Source organism: Cebidichthys violaceus, unplaced genomic scaffold, assembly GCF_023349555.1.
Source record: "Cebidichthys violaceus isolate CVI_PGR_0920_01 unplaced genomic scaffold, fCebVio1.0.p SCAF_2, whole genome shotgun sequence".
NCBI lineage: Eukaryota > Metazoa > Chordata > Actinopteri > Perciformes > Stichaeidae > Cebidichthys > Cebidichthys violaceus.
In genome coordinates, this window is record NW_027176372.1 from 13,603,602 (window position 1) to 13,620,333 (window position 16,732).

General features: G+C 44.7%; 2 protein-coding genes across 2 annotated transcripts; both read right to left on the reverse strand.

Annotated features, from left to right (window-relative positions):
- Positions 1–1,402: 1,402 nt before the first annotated feature.
- On the reverse strand, positions 1,403–4,945 carry kctd12b (potassium channel tetramerisation domain containing 12b). The gene has a single exon (XM_068714547.1). The coding sequence runs from the start codon at positions 4,218–4,220 to the stop codon at positions 3,369–3,371; it is 852 nt and encodes a 283-aa protein (XP_068570648.1). The 5' UTR covers positions 4,221–4,945; the 3' UTR covers positions 1,403–3,368.
- Positions 4,946–10,275: 5,330 nt separating this feature from the next.
- Positions 10,276–16,531, reverse strand: znf711 (zinc finger protein 711). The gene is made up of 8 exons (XM_068714548.1): positions 16,389–16,531; positions 15,189–15,275; positions 14,979–15,077; positions 13,641–14,522; positions 13,385–13,531; positions 13,080–13,259; positions 12,772–12,906; positions 10,276–12,672 (listed from the first exon to the last, which is right to left on the reverse strand). The coding sequence occupies exons 3-8, from the start codon at positions 15,055–15,057 to the stop codon at positions 11,492–11,494; spliced, it is 2,604 nt and encodes an 867-aa protein (XP_068570649.1). The 5' UTR covers positions 15,058–15,077; positions 15,189–15,275; positions 16,389–16,531; the 3' UTR covers positions 10,276–11,491.
- Between the last annotated feature and the right edge of the window lie 201 nt (positions 16,532–16,732).

A 16,732-nucleotide genomic window follows, 5' to 3' on the forward strand; every position in this document is an offset into this window, starting at 1 on the left:
ATTGCACAAGCTCACTGAGAAATATTAACTTCAAACCTTAAATTGATTGTGTGCTGTGTGGTGAACAAGTAATGCAGTCTGCTATTTGGATTTTTTTTCCAAAAGACAGAGAAGCAAAATTTCATGGTAAAATATCTTTATTGTAAGACTCTGGATAGAACAGGGACACCACTGGTCACTTTTCAGCCACAAGTTTCACAACAGAGCTTTTAAAAAAATGAGGAAAAAAACATGCAGCAGCATTTCATCACAGCCTGGCCTGTGGAGCTCGCTGCTGTTTGTCACACATCTACTGTGAATGTCGAGTCTTCCGGCGACTCATGGAGGTAAAGAGTGAGAGCGGTTTAGGACACCGATGGCTGAAATTTCACACACGAGGCGTGTCTCTCCGTGCTTGTGCTAATGACTGACCTTTGCGCTCCCGAGTTGCATCGGTGTGCTGGAGGACAGTGACTGAGGAACTTTGTCTGTGACTGTGTTTGTTTGGACTGAAGAGACACTGCAGCCGCGGTATTGTCTCCGGGGATTCGTCATGCATTCCAGACCGCAACAAAAAAATCATCTGTTTTTCCAGAAGGGAAGCCACATAAATCTTTCAACAGTTTTTGTGAAGCTCATCTGCTCTGTTATTATCTAGGGCAGACTGAGATCAGGTTTAGAGGTCTCATACTAAGCTAATTAGCATTTGATAATCCCTTGGTAGAACACTTTCATAAGAATGCCTCACCTACATAAACATAACCCTGGTTGTTGTTCGTGTAAATTATGCCAACTTTTGTGTCGATAAAAATGCAGTTTTTTTCAATGACAACAGACATAAACCAAGCAAATTTTATGAAGCCTAGACAACTACTGTATTTCACAAGATTTGTTTTTACTGTAAATAATTGGGTCAATTACTGGCAACACAATAAGTGTTTTGTAAGCTGCTTTAAAATAGGCTGCATTCTTACGTATGCATGTCCTCATTTCTATTTTTGCTCTGTATTTCTGGTCAACTACCGGAAAAATATAAGACTAGGCTGAGGGGGGAGGAACAAAAATGTAGAGAAATAGGGGGAAAGCAGATGGGAGAGAGAGAGAGAGAGAGAGAGAGAGAGAGAGAGAGAGAGAGAGAGAGAGAGAGAGAGAGAGCGAGAGAGAGAGAGAGAGATGGTGCCTGAGGGTAGAGTGTTGAACACTTAATATAAGCAGAGTTTGTGTCCAAGGACATTTCCTTGAATGGGGAATGGTGAGATTTAAATTTAAATTGGTTTACTTGTGATTGAGTTGTATTGTTGCTGAAAATTAAAAAATAAACTGCAGCATGATGAAGACATGTGCCACTTTCTTCCTTGGTTTGTACTAAATGTCATTCAATACTGAGAAAACATCTTGTCATGAATGGAAAATACAACCCGAATAGAAAGAAAACATCTTTTATTTGACAAATCAATTTTGCTTTTTCGCTGAACACTTTTAATTTCAGTGGTCTACGGCTGCAGCGACACACTGCAGCAGCTCTAACATATTGACTCAGATGTCAACAGCACTTCATCACACTGAAAACACAACATTGCCATTTCTAGACATTTCAGAATACATTTATTGTCACTGTCAGACGTCCTGCCAGGACAACAACATGACAGCTTAGGAGAAACCCTGCACTATGCTGCCTCGACGGCTGTTTCTCAAATTCCACCTCTTCTTCGTAATCTTGTTACAGCATCTACGTTTGGGATATTTCACTAACTCTGTCTGCAATTTCACGTCCTCAGCTGGATCTTATGTGCCTTCAGTTTGTATTTTAGTCTGAGGTAGGCTATATGATGTGCAGGCCTGTCCTGAGGCTGTATCTGGAGACGACCCTCTATCGTAACTCGCTCCTTTAAAACTGAAGTCATACCTGCTTGCCATAAACTGCCCTCACAGTGCCCTTGCTACAGTAGTAAAGAAACATTGGGCTTGGCTGGCTACAGCGTAATCCTACCCTTTCTTGTGGGTATTCACTTACAGTAAGTGACAGCTATCATCAAATATGCAACAGCTTAAACTAATACCAAACTGAGTATTAAGAATAACATTATTGTTTACAGAACACTCAAAACGTGATCCGCTAAGGTGACTACCACATTTTTTTTGCGGACGGGGGGAAACAACATGTAGTCATGGTGTAAGCCTGTCTCAAGAAGCGCTTCGCTATGAAAATGCTCTTAAATAGTTAATTGAGCAAAGAAATGTCAAAGAAGCACAATGAGCGAAAGAAATAGAGCAGTGGGCTGTGAGTGATGTAACAACATCTGCTCGGCCCTCCCAGTGAGAGTTATTAAAATACTGAAAGCTCTATTGCACAATCAATACACACACACCTCATCCGGCAACCTTTTTTTTTTTCTTTCTTTCTACATCTTGTGACATTTGAGATTCCATCGTTGTTTATCAAAGCCTGCGGCTTGTTCATCTGCCCCACGATCAGTGTATTTTTGAAAAGTAAAACTCCCTACAATCTACTTATCTCTTTCAAAAAAAAAAGCTCAATACATTTTCCTCCCTGTCCATGTGGCTGTCTCATCATAAACCTCATTCACTCACAACAACAGCTGAACAGATTACTACTGTACTGTAGAAACTACTGTATGGCACGTTCACAACCGCATGGTACTGAACACATTTAAGAAAAAATTAGGGAAATTAGATTTTTGTGTTACACTTCTTTCTTGTGCTTGGGCTGCTCGCGTCCCTCAAGGCTGATAAGATGTCCAATTATTTGGTCATTTAGTTCAGAGGAGCAGGAGAGAGAGTCCGATCTGCTCGGGTGAGCAGGCAAAGTATAGCACTGAACATCACGGCCACTCTTTAAAGCCCTTTACCTTATGCCCTCGTGACTGCTTTAATAGTCATGTAGACACACCAGGGTGCTTCTTTAATAAAATTAGCTCTTGGATACAGTATTGTGCTTCACCAAGGCAGATGCAATATATAGAGTACAAAAGGAGGAAAGTACATAGAAGGTATCAGTCTCTGCAGGACAGGCTGTGGGGTTGCTGTGGTCGAGGACCTGGGAACTACAACTAGATGGAGTGGCGGTTTAAGCAAGGGCAAAAGCTGGACCTGAGGATGAGGGGGGAAAGGATCTGGAGTCGAGGGGGGGCGGGGGCTACAGATTCGAACCTGCAGAGAAGGTATGAAGAGTCAGAGCTGCTGGGTACTGTTCATTGGATACAAGCTGGAGAGGCTGCAGAGAGAGATGGAAGGGCACAACATCTATGGTACATCTACTGGTGCAGGAGCCATCAGAGAGAGGACAGGATGGCTGGAGGCTGGAGGAGGAGGAGGGGGGAGGGCACTTGAAGACAGGGTGGGGGACCAGGGGAACAAAGCCGATAGTCTCACTCACGGTAGAACACATATTCAGTGTAGCTGGTCCAGATCTTGTCGTCCGTCTGCTCATGGGCAAAGGCGCAGGTCCCTGTGGAATTACAGGCCACCATGTGGAAGCCTGCGTCAGCCAGCTTGTCAAAAGCCTGCTCCAGAAAGGTGAACTTGAGATAGTAGCGGGACGTGTAGCGCTCAGGGGGGCGGTCTGGGTCACGGCTCTCGTTCAGGGTCTCCCCAAACACTTCTTTGGCCAGAGAGGTCTTCCCACACACCATGATCCGTGCCACCCGGCGGAATTTGGCATCGGTTTGGCTGTCACGACCCAGGGTGTATGAGCCTCGGTAGCCAATGGTGATGAACCCGGACCGCTTGCCGTCCATGGCACCGGGCACCAGGCTGGCACAGGCAGCGGCTGCTGCGCCCAGGGAGCCGAGGTTACGGGCCGTGTCAATCCCGGGTGAGGAGTCCTCTGGGTCGCTCTGACATCCCTCTTCGCCGAGGGAGTTCTGCTTGCTGATTTTGGGCGCCAGTAGCTTGACAAGCTCTGGCAGGTTGAAGAATTCAGCCTCCCTTTGCAGTCGCCCGCGCTCAGGGAAGTGGTCTGGGAGAACCAGCTGCTGGTCCCGCATGTAGTCCAGGATGTAACGGAACAGGAAACCATCACGGTCCACAAAGAAGCGACCCTTGGTGTCCCTGGCCAGTCCTTTGGCTGACTTTCTACTGAACATCTCCCATAGCAGGGAGTCTGGCACACTTGTGAGGGTAGAAAAGCGGGTTATGTACACCTGGCCACCGACATTGAGCTCTATAATCTCTGGGAAGGGTACCTCCTCCCCAGATATGCAACTATCTGGTAAAGCCATGGTTTACTCCTGCCTCACAGGTGCACTTGACTGCAGCTTTAAAAACTCTCTCGGTTGTAGTGAAAGTTCAAAAAACAGGGGTTAAAATAGGATTTTCAGTGGAACCTTTTCACAGTGGGTTCGGTGAGGCTTGTCAAAGATTTTAGGTCCTGCCGCGGTGGGTCGCCCGTGGTAACGGAGCGGCTAATCTGCAGCGCACAATTGGTATGCGCGCAATAAAAGCTGGCCGCCACTCTCACTTCAGAGCAGGCAGAAACAAAACAGTCTCACAAAAAGACCCACTGTTCTAAACTACGGATTCTTTCCAATAATCACTAAAGCATAGCGCAGAGTAGTTCAGGCAGCATTGAATGGAGCCGTTATGTCCACGTCCTTTACGCGCAAACAGATGGGATTTCCTGAGATTGAAATTCCGCTTTTGACACCAGTTCTCTGAGCAGGAAATGCACGATTTGCACAACTAACCATAACGACTTCTCTCTTGCTCTAATTTCGTTCGGTTGTCCTGGCGCAAACAGGATCAGGTGGCCCAACTTCAATTAGGCAATCCATAGTTGGTGATGTCTGTGGGGGTCCCGCTGACGTACAGCCACGAGATGAAGAGGACGGTGCCGAAGTAGTGAGAGAAGAGGAAGGTGAATAAAACGACCTCCGAGATTTCCATCACTTGCGGTTCCGAATTTGCGCGAGGTGGTCAACTGTTCAGTCCCTCCGCTCCTCTCGTGTCAGACAGCAACTCTGCTGCAACGTAACGGAGGATACAGCGTTATTCGCTCCGGTTAGCCACGCCCACGCGCGGTGACGCGCCTCTGCTGTGATCCAGGTCAGAGTATCCTGTGCTCCTACACCAGTGTAAATTGGTGAGGTAAACCAGTAAAGGTCCTTTACTGTATATGCTTAAAGGGTGCATGGCTGATGAAGTCTGACCATTTTCCTGACAGCTTAGTTGAAATAGCGGTCTTAAATGAATGCATAAGGCCATAGAATCCATTTAAAGGGAGTCTCACTTTGGAGTTTGTCCTGTAATTTATTTATTCATACATTCTAAAAATAACCCTACCACCAATGGGACGATATAACAGCAACCAAACCTGTAGTGCCAACATCCATTTATATATTTTTCTTGGACTGAATAAACAGTGAACTGAGAACAAAATAATCAAACTGCCCAATTCTTATTAAGCGGGAGTCTCATTAAAACCAAGCCTCTGACTTAGAACTGGGTTTGCATTTAATTTTGATGGATTTATTTTTGGCAACACTCAGAAATCCGTGTGGTCTGTGTCTCAACGAAGGATGGGATAACAGTGACATCTAGTGAAAGCACAAAAGGAGTTTGTTTTTCTCCTCCAGAACCTCAACGATGGATTCTGCTCAGTTTGCTGGTATTCTACATTAACTGTTATTATTCTAGTTAACGTCCCCCCCCCCCCCCCCCCACACACACACACACACACACACACACACTCAAAATGTGCCACTTCACTTGGATGTTTGACCTTTTCTGTGCAGAATTATGCATGTGCAGAGTTTGATGCCAAAGGCCTGTTTTCATACTCGTCTGCTGAAGGGAAGAAGTGTATCTGTGCTCGCCTTTAACTCTGAGTTAAACACGTGTATGTATGATTGGTGTCATTACAACTGGTTTGGAGGCCAATTGTGGTCCAATAGGCTCTTTTCACAGCTGCCATATGACATGTCATAGTGGGTAAACACAGGTGTTATTGATACAATTAATGGTCCCACTCATTCCAGTGAGCCAACATACACAATACCAGGTCCTAACAGAGACATAATTAATATGATCAATTACACCTGTGTTGACTCTGCAATGACATGTCAAAATGGCTGCTGTGAAGAGGGCCTATATTCAACTTATTCAAGTGTGACGTGCAGACCTTCAGTGAAGTAGAGGACATCTTGTGTTCAGCAGTTTCGTTACTTTGGAAAAAAAATCAATATTTGCATATTCAGAGATTCTTTTCAAGGAGGAAAATTGAGCTGAGGGGTAATTCTAATATATATTTTTTACTAGGCTACGAGAACATCTTCAACAAGTGATCAGTTTACAGAAATGACTTTTAGTTGACCTGCGCATTGGTCAAACTGAAGAAATAACTTTAGACCAAACAATCGAAACTCAAGGTCCATTTACTGGCTTTGGGAAAGCATGTTTTCAGGTTGAGGTACATCAGATGACACATCCTATAGTCAAAAGTGCAAACACACCAATAAAGAGCATTGATGAGTCAGAGAGACCTGCAACAGGCTGTCTGCCATTTATGCTCTGGTGCGTCTCTCCCTTTTCTCTCTCTTCCGTCATGTGTAGTCCACCACACAGTCCTCTCTCTGACTAATAGGCCAATTTTGCCCATCTCCTAGCGATCTGGCACTGATTTCCCTGAAGACCTCGCAGTCTCCAGCTGGCTTGCAGCACTTAGAGCCTTGTCGTCAACAATCTGGCTCGGACCACTCTGGTTACGCGGGCCACCGCAGGATCTGGAGGTAATATGGCAATGTTTCCTGCCAATGAGATGAGTCAATGACACATAGTCTCAAGCTCCATTTGCAGTTCCCTTCACTGGAATATGCAGGAAAGAATATGCTATGTAGCGCCAGAATCCGACTCTAAAATCCCTGCACATCAGCATGTGACCCTGGATTTCTACTGTCAGTTTCATCATAATCGCATCCAGACAATAGCTCATTGATCCTGAGAAAAATGGACAAAATGACTACATCAAATAAATTAGTTTGACCTTCTGCAACGGCTGGATTATGGTTGCACGTTTTTTCAATTCTCATCACAGTGATGGCCTTCAAAGGCTGTTAGGTAGATGTGTGTGTGTGTGTGTGTGTGTGTGTGTGTGTGTGTGTGTGTGTGTGTGTGTGTGTGTGTGTGTGTGTGTGTGTGTGTGTGTGTGAGATGCTCCACTGATTCAGAATAGACAGAGAAGAGAGATAGTGGTTCAGCATACTCCCGACAGGAAATGGGAAAATGTACTGACTGCTGTTGCTAAATCGCATGTGTTCAGAGAATAACAAACCCGACACTCAAGCTGAATTCTTGGATAAGCGCAGTGCGAATGAAGAGCTACTTGGGGAGGATTTTCATGGGTATGTCTGCATATTGATCTCTGTGGTTCCTGCTGACAGCTGCACCAGTTAGTGATTTATGAGACATTCTGTGGGATCAACAAAAAAAAAATGAACAGGCGGTTGCATCTATCAGGTGTTTGCGGTGCCCATGTGAACCCATCTGCACAGCCTCATTTCCCTCAGTGCGAGGCATCATACATCTTTCAAGACGGGGGACACGGAGGCGAAAACGAGACACGACTGCAACACATCTCAGCTCGGGTGTTGGTGTGTTGAAAGAGTCAAATCTCCCGTGGAGTCTCAGCGTAGAGGAAAAAGATGCAGTTGTTTATTTAATCACAAGGCTGAGTCAGAGTCGACAGCAGTCACTCTGACAGTTGAACAACACAAATTACACACACACACACACACACACACACACACACACACACACACACACACACACACACACACACACACACACACTCGTATTACTGCTGCAAACTTTTGGATATCACTTCACTCCACCTTCTCCCTGACTCAGCCAGTGCTTTTCCTCTCTTTTTACGGTTACACCCAAACCATTCAATCAATCAGTTTGTTTCCTCCTTCTCCAAGGACACTCCCAAACCAATCACGTCCTCCCTATAAAACATAAAGTGTAGGCGACTTTGACAAATGTGGCTCCACATTCATCACCATCTCTCTCACTGATCCTTTTCTTTGCTATTACCAGTTCTGGAGTTAGTTGTTCGAATTTGAAGGGAGTTACTGAAACATTACTGAAACTGATCACAACACAAAACTACACATTTATTAAAATGGACAACATTGGGATCCCAATCAGATCGCTGTCAGGGGTCAACATTATAAATAATTAAATAAATGTGTGGTTTGTAGGTGTTACTTTTTTCATCAATGATGTTTTCCAATACCTCTGCAGCCACATGTGATGTGTTGACGAGAGGCTTTTTTTCCCCCACTAAAGACATTTTGTCATTTCACATTAGGAAAAGCACAGGTGTAAATGATAAAAATGAATTAATGACTGAATCGCTTTCAGCTGCTTCAGTTTGAGGGTCCTGGTATTGTTTTTCCTGGCTCACTGTCTTGGACAGATCCATCATTAATGTGATAAGTAACAACTGTTCTTACCATCACCCAGCATCTGAACACTTAAATAGCAGTCGGTTGCAGATTCAAACTTTCTTTCGATCAATTATTTTTCTAATTAAATAGACATGACAGAACTAGTATGGTGACATCCTGACATAGGCTGAAACTCGCTCATGCACTTGTAAGATCCAGAGGAGGCTTGAGAGCGCTGCAACTGTGACAGCAGGCTGTCTGTTAGAAGATTACAGAGGGGTTTTTCCTCCCAGACTGTTGCTTTTGCAAAGCTAGTGAGGCTCTAGTCTCTCTTTGAGGCACTTGAAAGATCTCAGCTTGTACAGTATGAGCTGCATCTACTTGTTGGGTTGGAGATGCTCTTAATGCTGCAGGATTGCATCATTGTAATTGGAAAAAAATAGTTAAAATCAAAGTGTAAAAAGGCTTTAGTTGTTCAAGTCTGGAGCATTTAAGATTTTTGTATCAATGTCACTTTTTTTGGCAAATGAAGTGGAAGACTAAACTGTCCACTGGGATAGTATTACGGTTCAGCGGTGCAGCTCAGCCTACATTTGTGCACAACTGTGTCAGAGGATGAGCTGGTGATAAAGTGAAAAGTTGAATTCCCTTTTACCAACGAACAGCTTGTTGGTCGCTGGAACCGCAGTTACTGAGGCTTACTGCCGTGTTTCATCACTTCTCAATGGTTGACTAAAGTTGTACAAACATGTGGGCTGTAAAAACTAAAATTCTCATTAGAGGTTTTACAAAATAAACAAGACTTGCAGAAGCAGGTTGTGGATAAAGCACGTTTCAAGTTCCCAAACAGGATGATAGAGAGTGGTGGCTGCTTCATTTTCATCTGCCTGGACAATTCCACTGGTGTACAGATGTAATCAGGAGCATGGAAGTCACTCAAATGTGTCAAAACTAAAATCCTGCATGATGTCCGCCTTGAATCAGGCCTATAAATCTACTAAATGAAATAAGGACGTCTGGAACAATTTAACATGAATTCCGTCCCTTCCTCTCGGGTGAATTTAAGAGACAATTTGGGATACAAATGTGAAACCACAGTCGACAGCGCGTCAACCAAATACAGATCTGCAATAACCAACCGCCATAAATTGCGAGTGTGCATATACCTGTGTTAAATGGAGATAAAACTGCTGACTGTGTCTTTACGATGCCAGGTAAAGATGATTCCTGTTTGCAGGACAGAATGGACAAAGAGTGTAAAAAGATAATTGTTTATTTTGGTTCTTCCCCACCAGTAGTTTATCCACAATCAGACTGAAATAAAATATAGACTAAGGTACACGAAATGCGGGGGATTTTTAATATATACCACAATGAGTTTCATGGAGACAGCATATGTGCATACTTTAAAGACTAATGCCAATATGATGACCAATGACTGCAAGGGAATACTCCCAAGTGTGGGATGGGGTTGGATTATTCAGGACTGCAGGACGAGGGTCTGGGAAACTTGTTAGTGAGCACAAACAAAACACAAAACCAAATCACTTTTCCATAGAACAAAACAATAAATGGTTCACCCACCACTTTCAATGACAATTCAGTTCTGATGCAGTAATGGAGCGCGCCCACTTGCTAGAGATAACATTAGAGATAACAATCTTTACCTTTACCAACTCACAAAGCTCTGTAGTTGTTTATTATCTAGGGTATATATATAGATAGATATATATCTATCTATATATAGATAGATCTATATATCTATCTATATATAGATAGATCTATATATAGATATATCTATATATATATCTATATATATATATCTATATATATATATATATATATCTATATATATATATATATATATATATCTATATATATGTACACACACACACAATTAAAATACAAAAAAAAAATTATTAAAGTGCTTTCTACTGACTCAAACACACAATCTCTGAGAGAATGGTATTGATACAGCATGTTTGAGAGTTAAAAATCACTTATTTTCTGGTTGGCTGTGTTCATCAGTGCTTAAGGGATAAAGACCAACAGATGTAAGGCATGACCGCAATCAAATGGTTAACTGAGCGAGCACACCTGTGTCATGGGTAACATCAACAGTACGCGACTTACAGCGGCAGTCAGGTGTAACCAATTCAGGGGTTATCAAACCATCATATACTAACTACACCTGTGAGCCATCGGCACCTTCACAGCAGACATAATAGTAGATATCTGTGTCAGAAATGTGTTGTGTACACTAAAGGGATATTTTATTCTACTAATATACCAACCGCACCAATTCTCCTCCTTGTTAGACACTGATTAGACACTGATTAGACATTGCTGATCGGACCAGAAAAAGGTTCTGATTTAACTTTTAAGACATATTTAACAGAACACAGTCTATATTATACATGATTAATTTAATGGAACTCCCAAGTGTTCAGCCTTGGCAGGAAAATCCAAAATGATGGAAGTTAAACAGTTTGATTTAATGAAACATCTTTTTAAGGTGCGTAATGCGTCAACATCACTCAAACCCATTTATGAAGTCATGAATGGCCCTGCCCCTTAAAAGACCAGATGGCGTTGAAAACAAATGTCAGGATAAAAGCTGGTTAATAGGGAAAAAAAGAGATACTAGTTGGTACTATGGAGGTAAACTTCTCCGGTGCTCATTCCACATCATCTGAAGAACTGGCACGACGTTCACAAAGCACCACTTTCTGTTTTACAGGACACAGTCATCATCTCGCAGCATTTCAGCTGAGTGGGTATAAAAATATAGACATTTGAGACCCTGAATATATGTTCATATGTGATTTTTCTGCAACAAAAACAAAACACAATTTACAGCTGTCCCACTCAGTGTACACACTGCCTGTTTTTTTTAAGTCTTCACCCCCATCTAAAATGTGTTCTTGCATTACCTCTGGGGGAGGAGGTTTACACCCATAACGACACAGAACACACAACGGCAATAATAATGTTGCCGTCTCCATTAACAGCGTCATTTCTTTGTTAATACACTAAAATTACCTCTGGGTGTGTGACACAGATGTACTCGGGGAAAGAGGAGTGTGTTTGTGTGCGCGGCGGCATTACATCAACATGTCTTTGTGATGCCTGGCTATGTGCTGGCTCTTCTCCGAGGGCCTCCTAAAGCCCTTGGTGCAGTAGTCGCAGCGGTGGGGGTAGTCCTTTGTGTGAATGGAGATGACGTGGCGTTTGAAGCCGGAAGCGTCCGTACTGTTATACTCACAATACTGGCACTGATAAACCTTTCTACCGCTGTGCGTCTTCATGTGCTTCTTCAGCTCGGCGGGCTGCCGGAAGCCTCGCCGGCAGCGCTTGCACTTGAAGGGGAGGTCCTTCGTATGCAAGGACAGGATGTGGCGACTCAAAGTGAAGGTGTCGGGAGCGTTGAAGTTACAGTGGCGGCACTGGTGAATCTTGTTGCCCTTGTGTGTCTCCGCGTGCTTCTTCAACTCCGAAGGCCGGTGAAAGCCTTTCTCGCACACGTCGCACTGGTGGGGGAAGTCCTTGGTGTGAACGGAGATGATGTGCCGCTTCAGGTCACTGGAGTTGGTGCTCTTGTGCTCACAGTGTGGGCACTGGTGGGTCTTGTGGCCCTGCACCATCTCTATGTGACGCTGGAGTTCCCGTGCGTCGGCGTAGGCTTGCGGACAGTGACTGCACTTGAAAGGCAGATCTGCGCCGTGCTTGCTCTTTATGTGAGTCTTAAGGTTGGACTGATCTGCGCAGCGGAACTCGCAGTGCGGGCAGTGGTAGGGCTTCTCTCCCGTGTGGGTCCGCATGTGCTTCTTCAGCTCCGACGGGTGGCGGAAGCCTTTGGCGCACTCGACGCACACGTGTGCAAAGTTCTTGCTGTGCACGGCCAGCAGGTGACGGTTGAGCAGGCCTTGTTCAGCCGTCTCATAATCGCAGTACTTGCAGTGATGCAGTTTGGGCTCCCGGTCTTTGACGATGAGCTTGTCGGAGCCCAGGGGGCTGGACTCGTGGTAGCGCCGTGCGTACTCGCTGTATTCTGGAGAGCGCTCATTGTTGTGATTCAGCAGCTTGTGGCTCTCCAAGTGGTTATGGAAACTGATTTTCTTGTTGGTGGTGAAGTCGCAGTCCGTACACTGGTACTTCTTTTTAAGCAGGTGGTCCGGGTGGTTCTTCATGTGGCATTTGAGGAAGCCTCTTGAGCGAAACTTCTTTCCACATAAGTGGCAGGGGTAGACGGTCAGAGGCATGCCGTCTGGTCCAATTATAACAGCTGGAAGAGATGGTTGAAAATGCTGTTAACCTTTTAAAATTTGTATAAATTATCAAATCATACAGATTTTATCATCCAAGAATTGTATGCTGTTCATACCAGTCTGACACTGTCGGATTTCTCCTTTCTTCTTTTTCTTAGGTTTGGGTTTGAGGACACGGTTGGCACCCAGCCCCTCTCGGATTTGAAGAAATGGCGAAGCAGCTCCATTCCTCACCCGGTCAATGGTATTACCTGCACAGACAGTTTAGATTTCATTATTGGCAGGACAAAAGACACTTCTCATGCTCAATTTAGTTATTTAAAAATACGCTTTATTCCACTGCCATGTTACATATGTTCACTTCTTACAGCCACACAACCTGTCTGACAAAAAGGACTGAAAGCTGTGTCATCCAGGAACATACTAATGTCATCATCGTCATCCTCATCGCTGTCGTCCTCGTCATCCTCTTCTTCTTTTGGATGGTTCTTGACTGCCATGTAGACCATCTTGTCACGGCCAACTCCCAGTCTGCCTGATGATGCAGCTTCCAGGTCAGGATGTCCATTCTGGTAATCATCCTCAGTTATTACCTCTGTTCCACCTGGACAGAGAAAAAAAAAAAGACAATTGAATCAAAGCCATGAATCACATTAGTTGCCTCCGGTCTAAATGGGTTAACGGGGAGGTATCTACTTGATTGAATTGATTAAACTTAAAGTCACTTGCCTAAATCGTCGTCCGCTTCAGCTTTGAAAATGTAGACTTTGATGACCTCGGAGCCGTCCTCCTCTTTACACTCCTTGTCTTCCATCACCTCAGTGCTGATCTCCAGGGGAGTGTCTCCTATGTCCAGCTTCTCTCCCACCTCATCCACTAAAGCAACACAAATAGCCATAGTTATCAAAAACCAGCAATAAAAAAAACGGCATTGTATAAGAATAATGTTTATTAATATAAGTTCCCATATGGCACGCTGTCTTACAGGAGATCATGAGGTAATCCTCAGAGCTGCTTCTTGCATCATCCTCCTCGTCTGTCTGCAGGGGAACAGCCTCGGCTGGCAGCTGTTGGTGGATTATGGTCTCGGAGTTGGCCTCCGTCACCATCAAGCCCTCGGACACAAGCTGGTGGTCCAGAGTGTTGTCCTGGTGCTCAGACAGTAGCTCCGCCACAAACACCTGGTCTGGCATGTCATCATGGTGGTGGTTCGAGTCCTGGATGAGGTCTGAAGTTAGGACATGATGATGATGATGATGGTGGTGGTGGTGGTGGTGGTCCAGATCTTCCTCTATTGCGACCTCTGAGCCCAGGATGTTCTCAGGCATGATCACACTGTGTTCTGAGGACACCATGTCTTCAGTGGTCATTTCATGGGCTTCTACCCCCTGAGAGTGCAGACTTTCGACGTCTACCTCCAGGCCTTCGACGACCTCAGCTTCCAAACCCTCCACTTCCACCTCCTCCTCAAGGCCCTCGATAACGTGAGCTTCCATGTCCTCAACATCTACCTCAGTTTCCAGGCCCTCCACCACGTGCGCCTCCAGACCCTCCACCTCCACCTCACCATCTAGGCCCTCGACAACCTGAGCCTCCAGCTCAACCACATGTGTCTGTAGCCCGTCCACCACTTCTGCCTCCAAGCAGTCAACGTCTGCATGTAAGCTCTCCACCACCTCGGTCTCCAGTTCCTCGACCACCTCAGTCTCTAGGCCTTGAACCACATGAGTCTCTAGGCCTTCCACCTCGAGCTCGTGCTCCAGGAGGATGCCCTCGTCCGTCATCACATCAGAAAGAAGCATACCCTCGGGCACAGACACCACAATGTGCTCGCCATCGATGTGAGCCAGACCCCCCATTCCTGCAACTGTAAACACAAGACACAGAGAGGGGTGCATGACAAAGAGTTAAAAAAAAAAAAAAAAACGACAAGAAAAGCTAAAAACTGCACATTCTAGGTACAGCGAACATATCTGAGAAGCTTGTCAAATGTCTGTGAAGGTGTATCGCCTACTTGTTGTTGGTTTGCTGTGAAAATGTCAGACTGACCTTTTTATGTCACTGTCTTTATTATTTAGGTAGAAGATTAAGCTAAACGGCATCTACACTGCCAACTCAGCAGCTGTGACACAAACAACCTGATTAGTAAGTGTAGGGAGACAGTCTCTTATCATGGTATACAGTAATTACATGCTTTTAGGAAATTACAGTGTCTATGTTTATAACCTGTGAGGCTTTCGCTTTCCTTCTACTTGTGGGGTATCTTGGATTACATTTTGCATGCTGAGATTATTAGTTCACCTTGTCCTATCTGACCACCTACCAAAGTCTTGCATGATCATAGCGTGGGGCATCTTCAGCTCCTGAGTGTGCAGCTCCAACACCCCTCCTCCTTGATCCATGTCTTTAATCTGGGAAAATACTGAAAATTGCAGTGTACACTGTGTTAGCTGTTTTCTTGAGCTTTGTTAATGTGCATTACTAAAAATGAAAGTGAAAGCACCATCTAACAAGGCTGGTATTCAATACATACCTTCACATTTGATGACAAAACCCTTAGAATACAACCAATAGGATATTTGATGGGCTTCCTTCCATCAAGGTAAAGTAATCAATCCGTCTGACAACAAAACAAACAAACAATTAGTACTCTGGAGCATTGCGCTGATGTTAGAAGAGAGAGAAAAGAGGTAATGAGTTAGTTAGTGATGCTTAAGTGTTGTTAAAACATTACAACACACAACATTTACACATGGGCTCAGGTTCATAATAAGGATACTGGTGCCACTACAAATAACGGCCTCTGGTTGAGAAACGTTCAAACACAAGGCAGAAAAACTGAGAATGGGGGCAGTTGTGTTGTTGACCACTGGCTCCATCCATTGCTTATCAAGAGTACTACAGGCAGCTTCAACCTGAGGACATATAGCCATCCATACACCTGGAGCTGGTTGAGCCTGATGGCTGCAACCCAGCCGAGACAAAGGGCTGTCCTGCTCAGTGTGCAGAAGGATGAGCTCACTGACAGCGGCTCTGATTGCTCCTAAAAGATGAGTCCTAGTTGCTTTCACGAGAGGAAGTGCATTGTCGTCACATGACTGTTCAAAATTAGCCAAAATATGTAGCGTTAATTCCTGCAAAGACCTGCAGTTACGATGTGGGTCCCCGAGTTCCACGGATATATATCATATTAGGATACAACTAATACGGTGCTGCCGCTTGTGTCGTTTAAAAACAGTATCGTACTCTGGACTCCGCATAAAACTACACATGCTCGGAGTTTATGGCCGCCAGTGAAAGTACCGCAGACGTTATGCAATGCATACTGAGGCGGCTACCGCCCTCCACCCACCAGAGCTAACTAGCAAGCAAGCTAGGGCTGTTCCCCTGAGCGCCATTTTGTTTTAGCATAATGGCTAATTCAAGGAATGCAACAACCGATCTTATTTCGCCATTGAAATATCAAATACACACAACGTCACAGTACCAATAAATGCATTAGCACCAGCAACAACCAAATATGCATTGTGCGATCATTTTTTTGCATGCCGCTCTGATCTGCGCGGCGACGCCCGTCCGATCGGCTAGCTAGCCTGCTAAGCTAGGTGAAGCCGCTTGTGCCGCATTATCTTCCATGTTGTTTTTCCAAAAGGCTGAAAGAGGCCCGCTACGGCCGACTGGGCCCTTGCGTCTTATTCCACATGCCTTTCTAACCGACTCAAATTAATTTTACCTGATAGCGTCGTCTTCTGACTCTATCGGTGTTTCTCCCCCTTCTCAGTTTTGTCTGTTATTGTTTTGGTTTATTTTTGACGGTAAGCTAAGTGCGGCCTGCAGTTTTGGATCCCCGGGCACCCTTTGCTAGGCCTCGGCCAATCAGCTTGCTTCCTGACAAGCAGAGGGAGGGCGGGGGGCAGACAATGCGTGGCCTCGTTTACCGCTGATCCCTTACTATTTGCGTCATGCATAAGAGAGCAGAGTTACATTAACAGACTTTCTCATAATGGGAACATATCTACGCCCGGTTCTGATGCACAGGATTTAAACATAACATCAAGAATTCTATCTATATTTTTA

Coding starts and splice junctions, on each gene's coding strand:
- kctd12b (XM_068714547.1), bottom strand. CDS start 4,220: ATGGCTTTACCAGATAGTTGCATATCTGGGGAGGAGGTACCCTTCCCA.
- znf711 (XM_068714548.1), bottom strand. CDS start 15,057: ATGGATCAAGGAGGAGGGGTGTTGGAGCTGCACACTCAGGAGCTGAAG. Junction 12,907..13,079: donor GGATGACGATGATGACATTA/GTATGTTCCTGG, acceptor CTGTCTGTGCAG/GTAATACCATTGACCGGGTG. Junction 12,673..12,771: donor AATCCGACAGTGTCAGACTG/GTATGAACAGCA, acceptor CATCTCTTCCAG/CTGTTATAATTGGACCAGAC.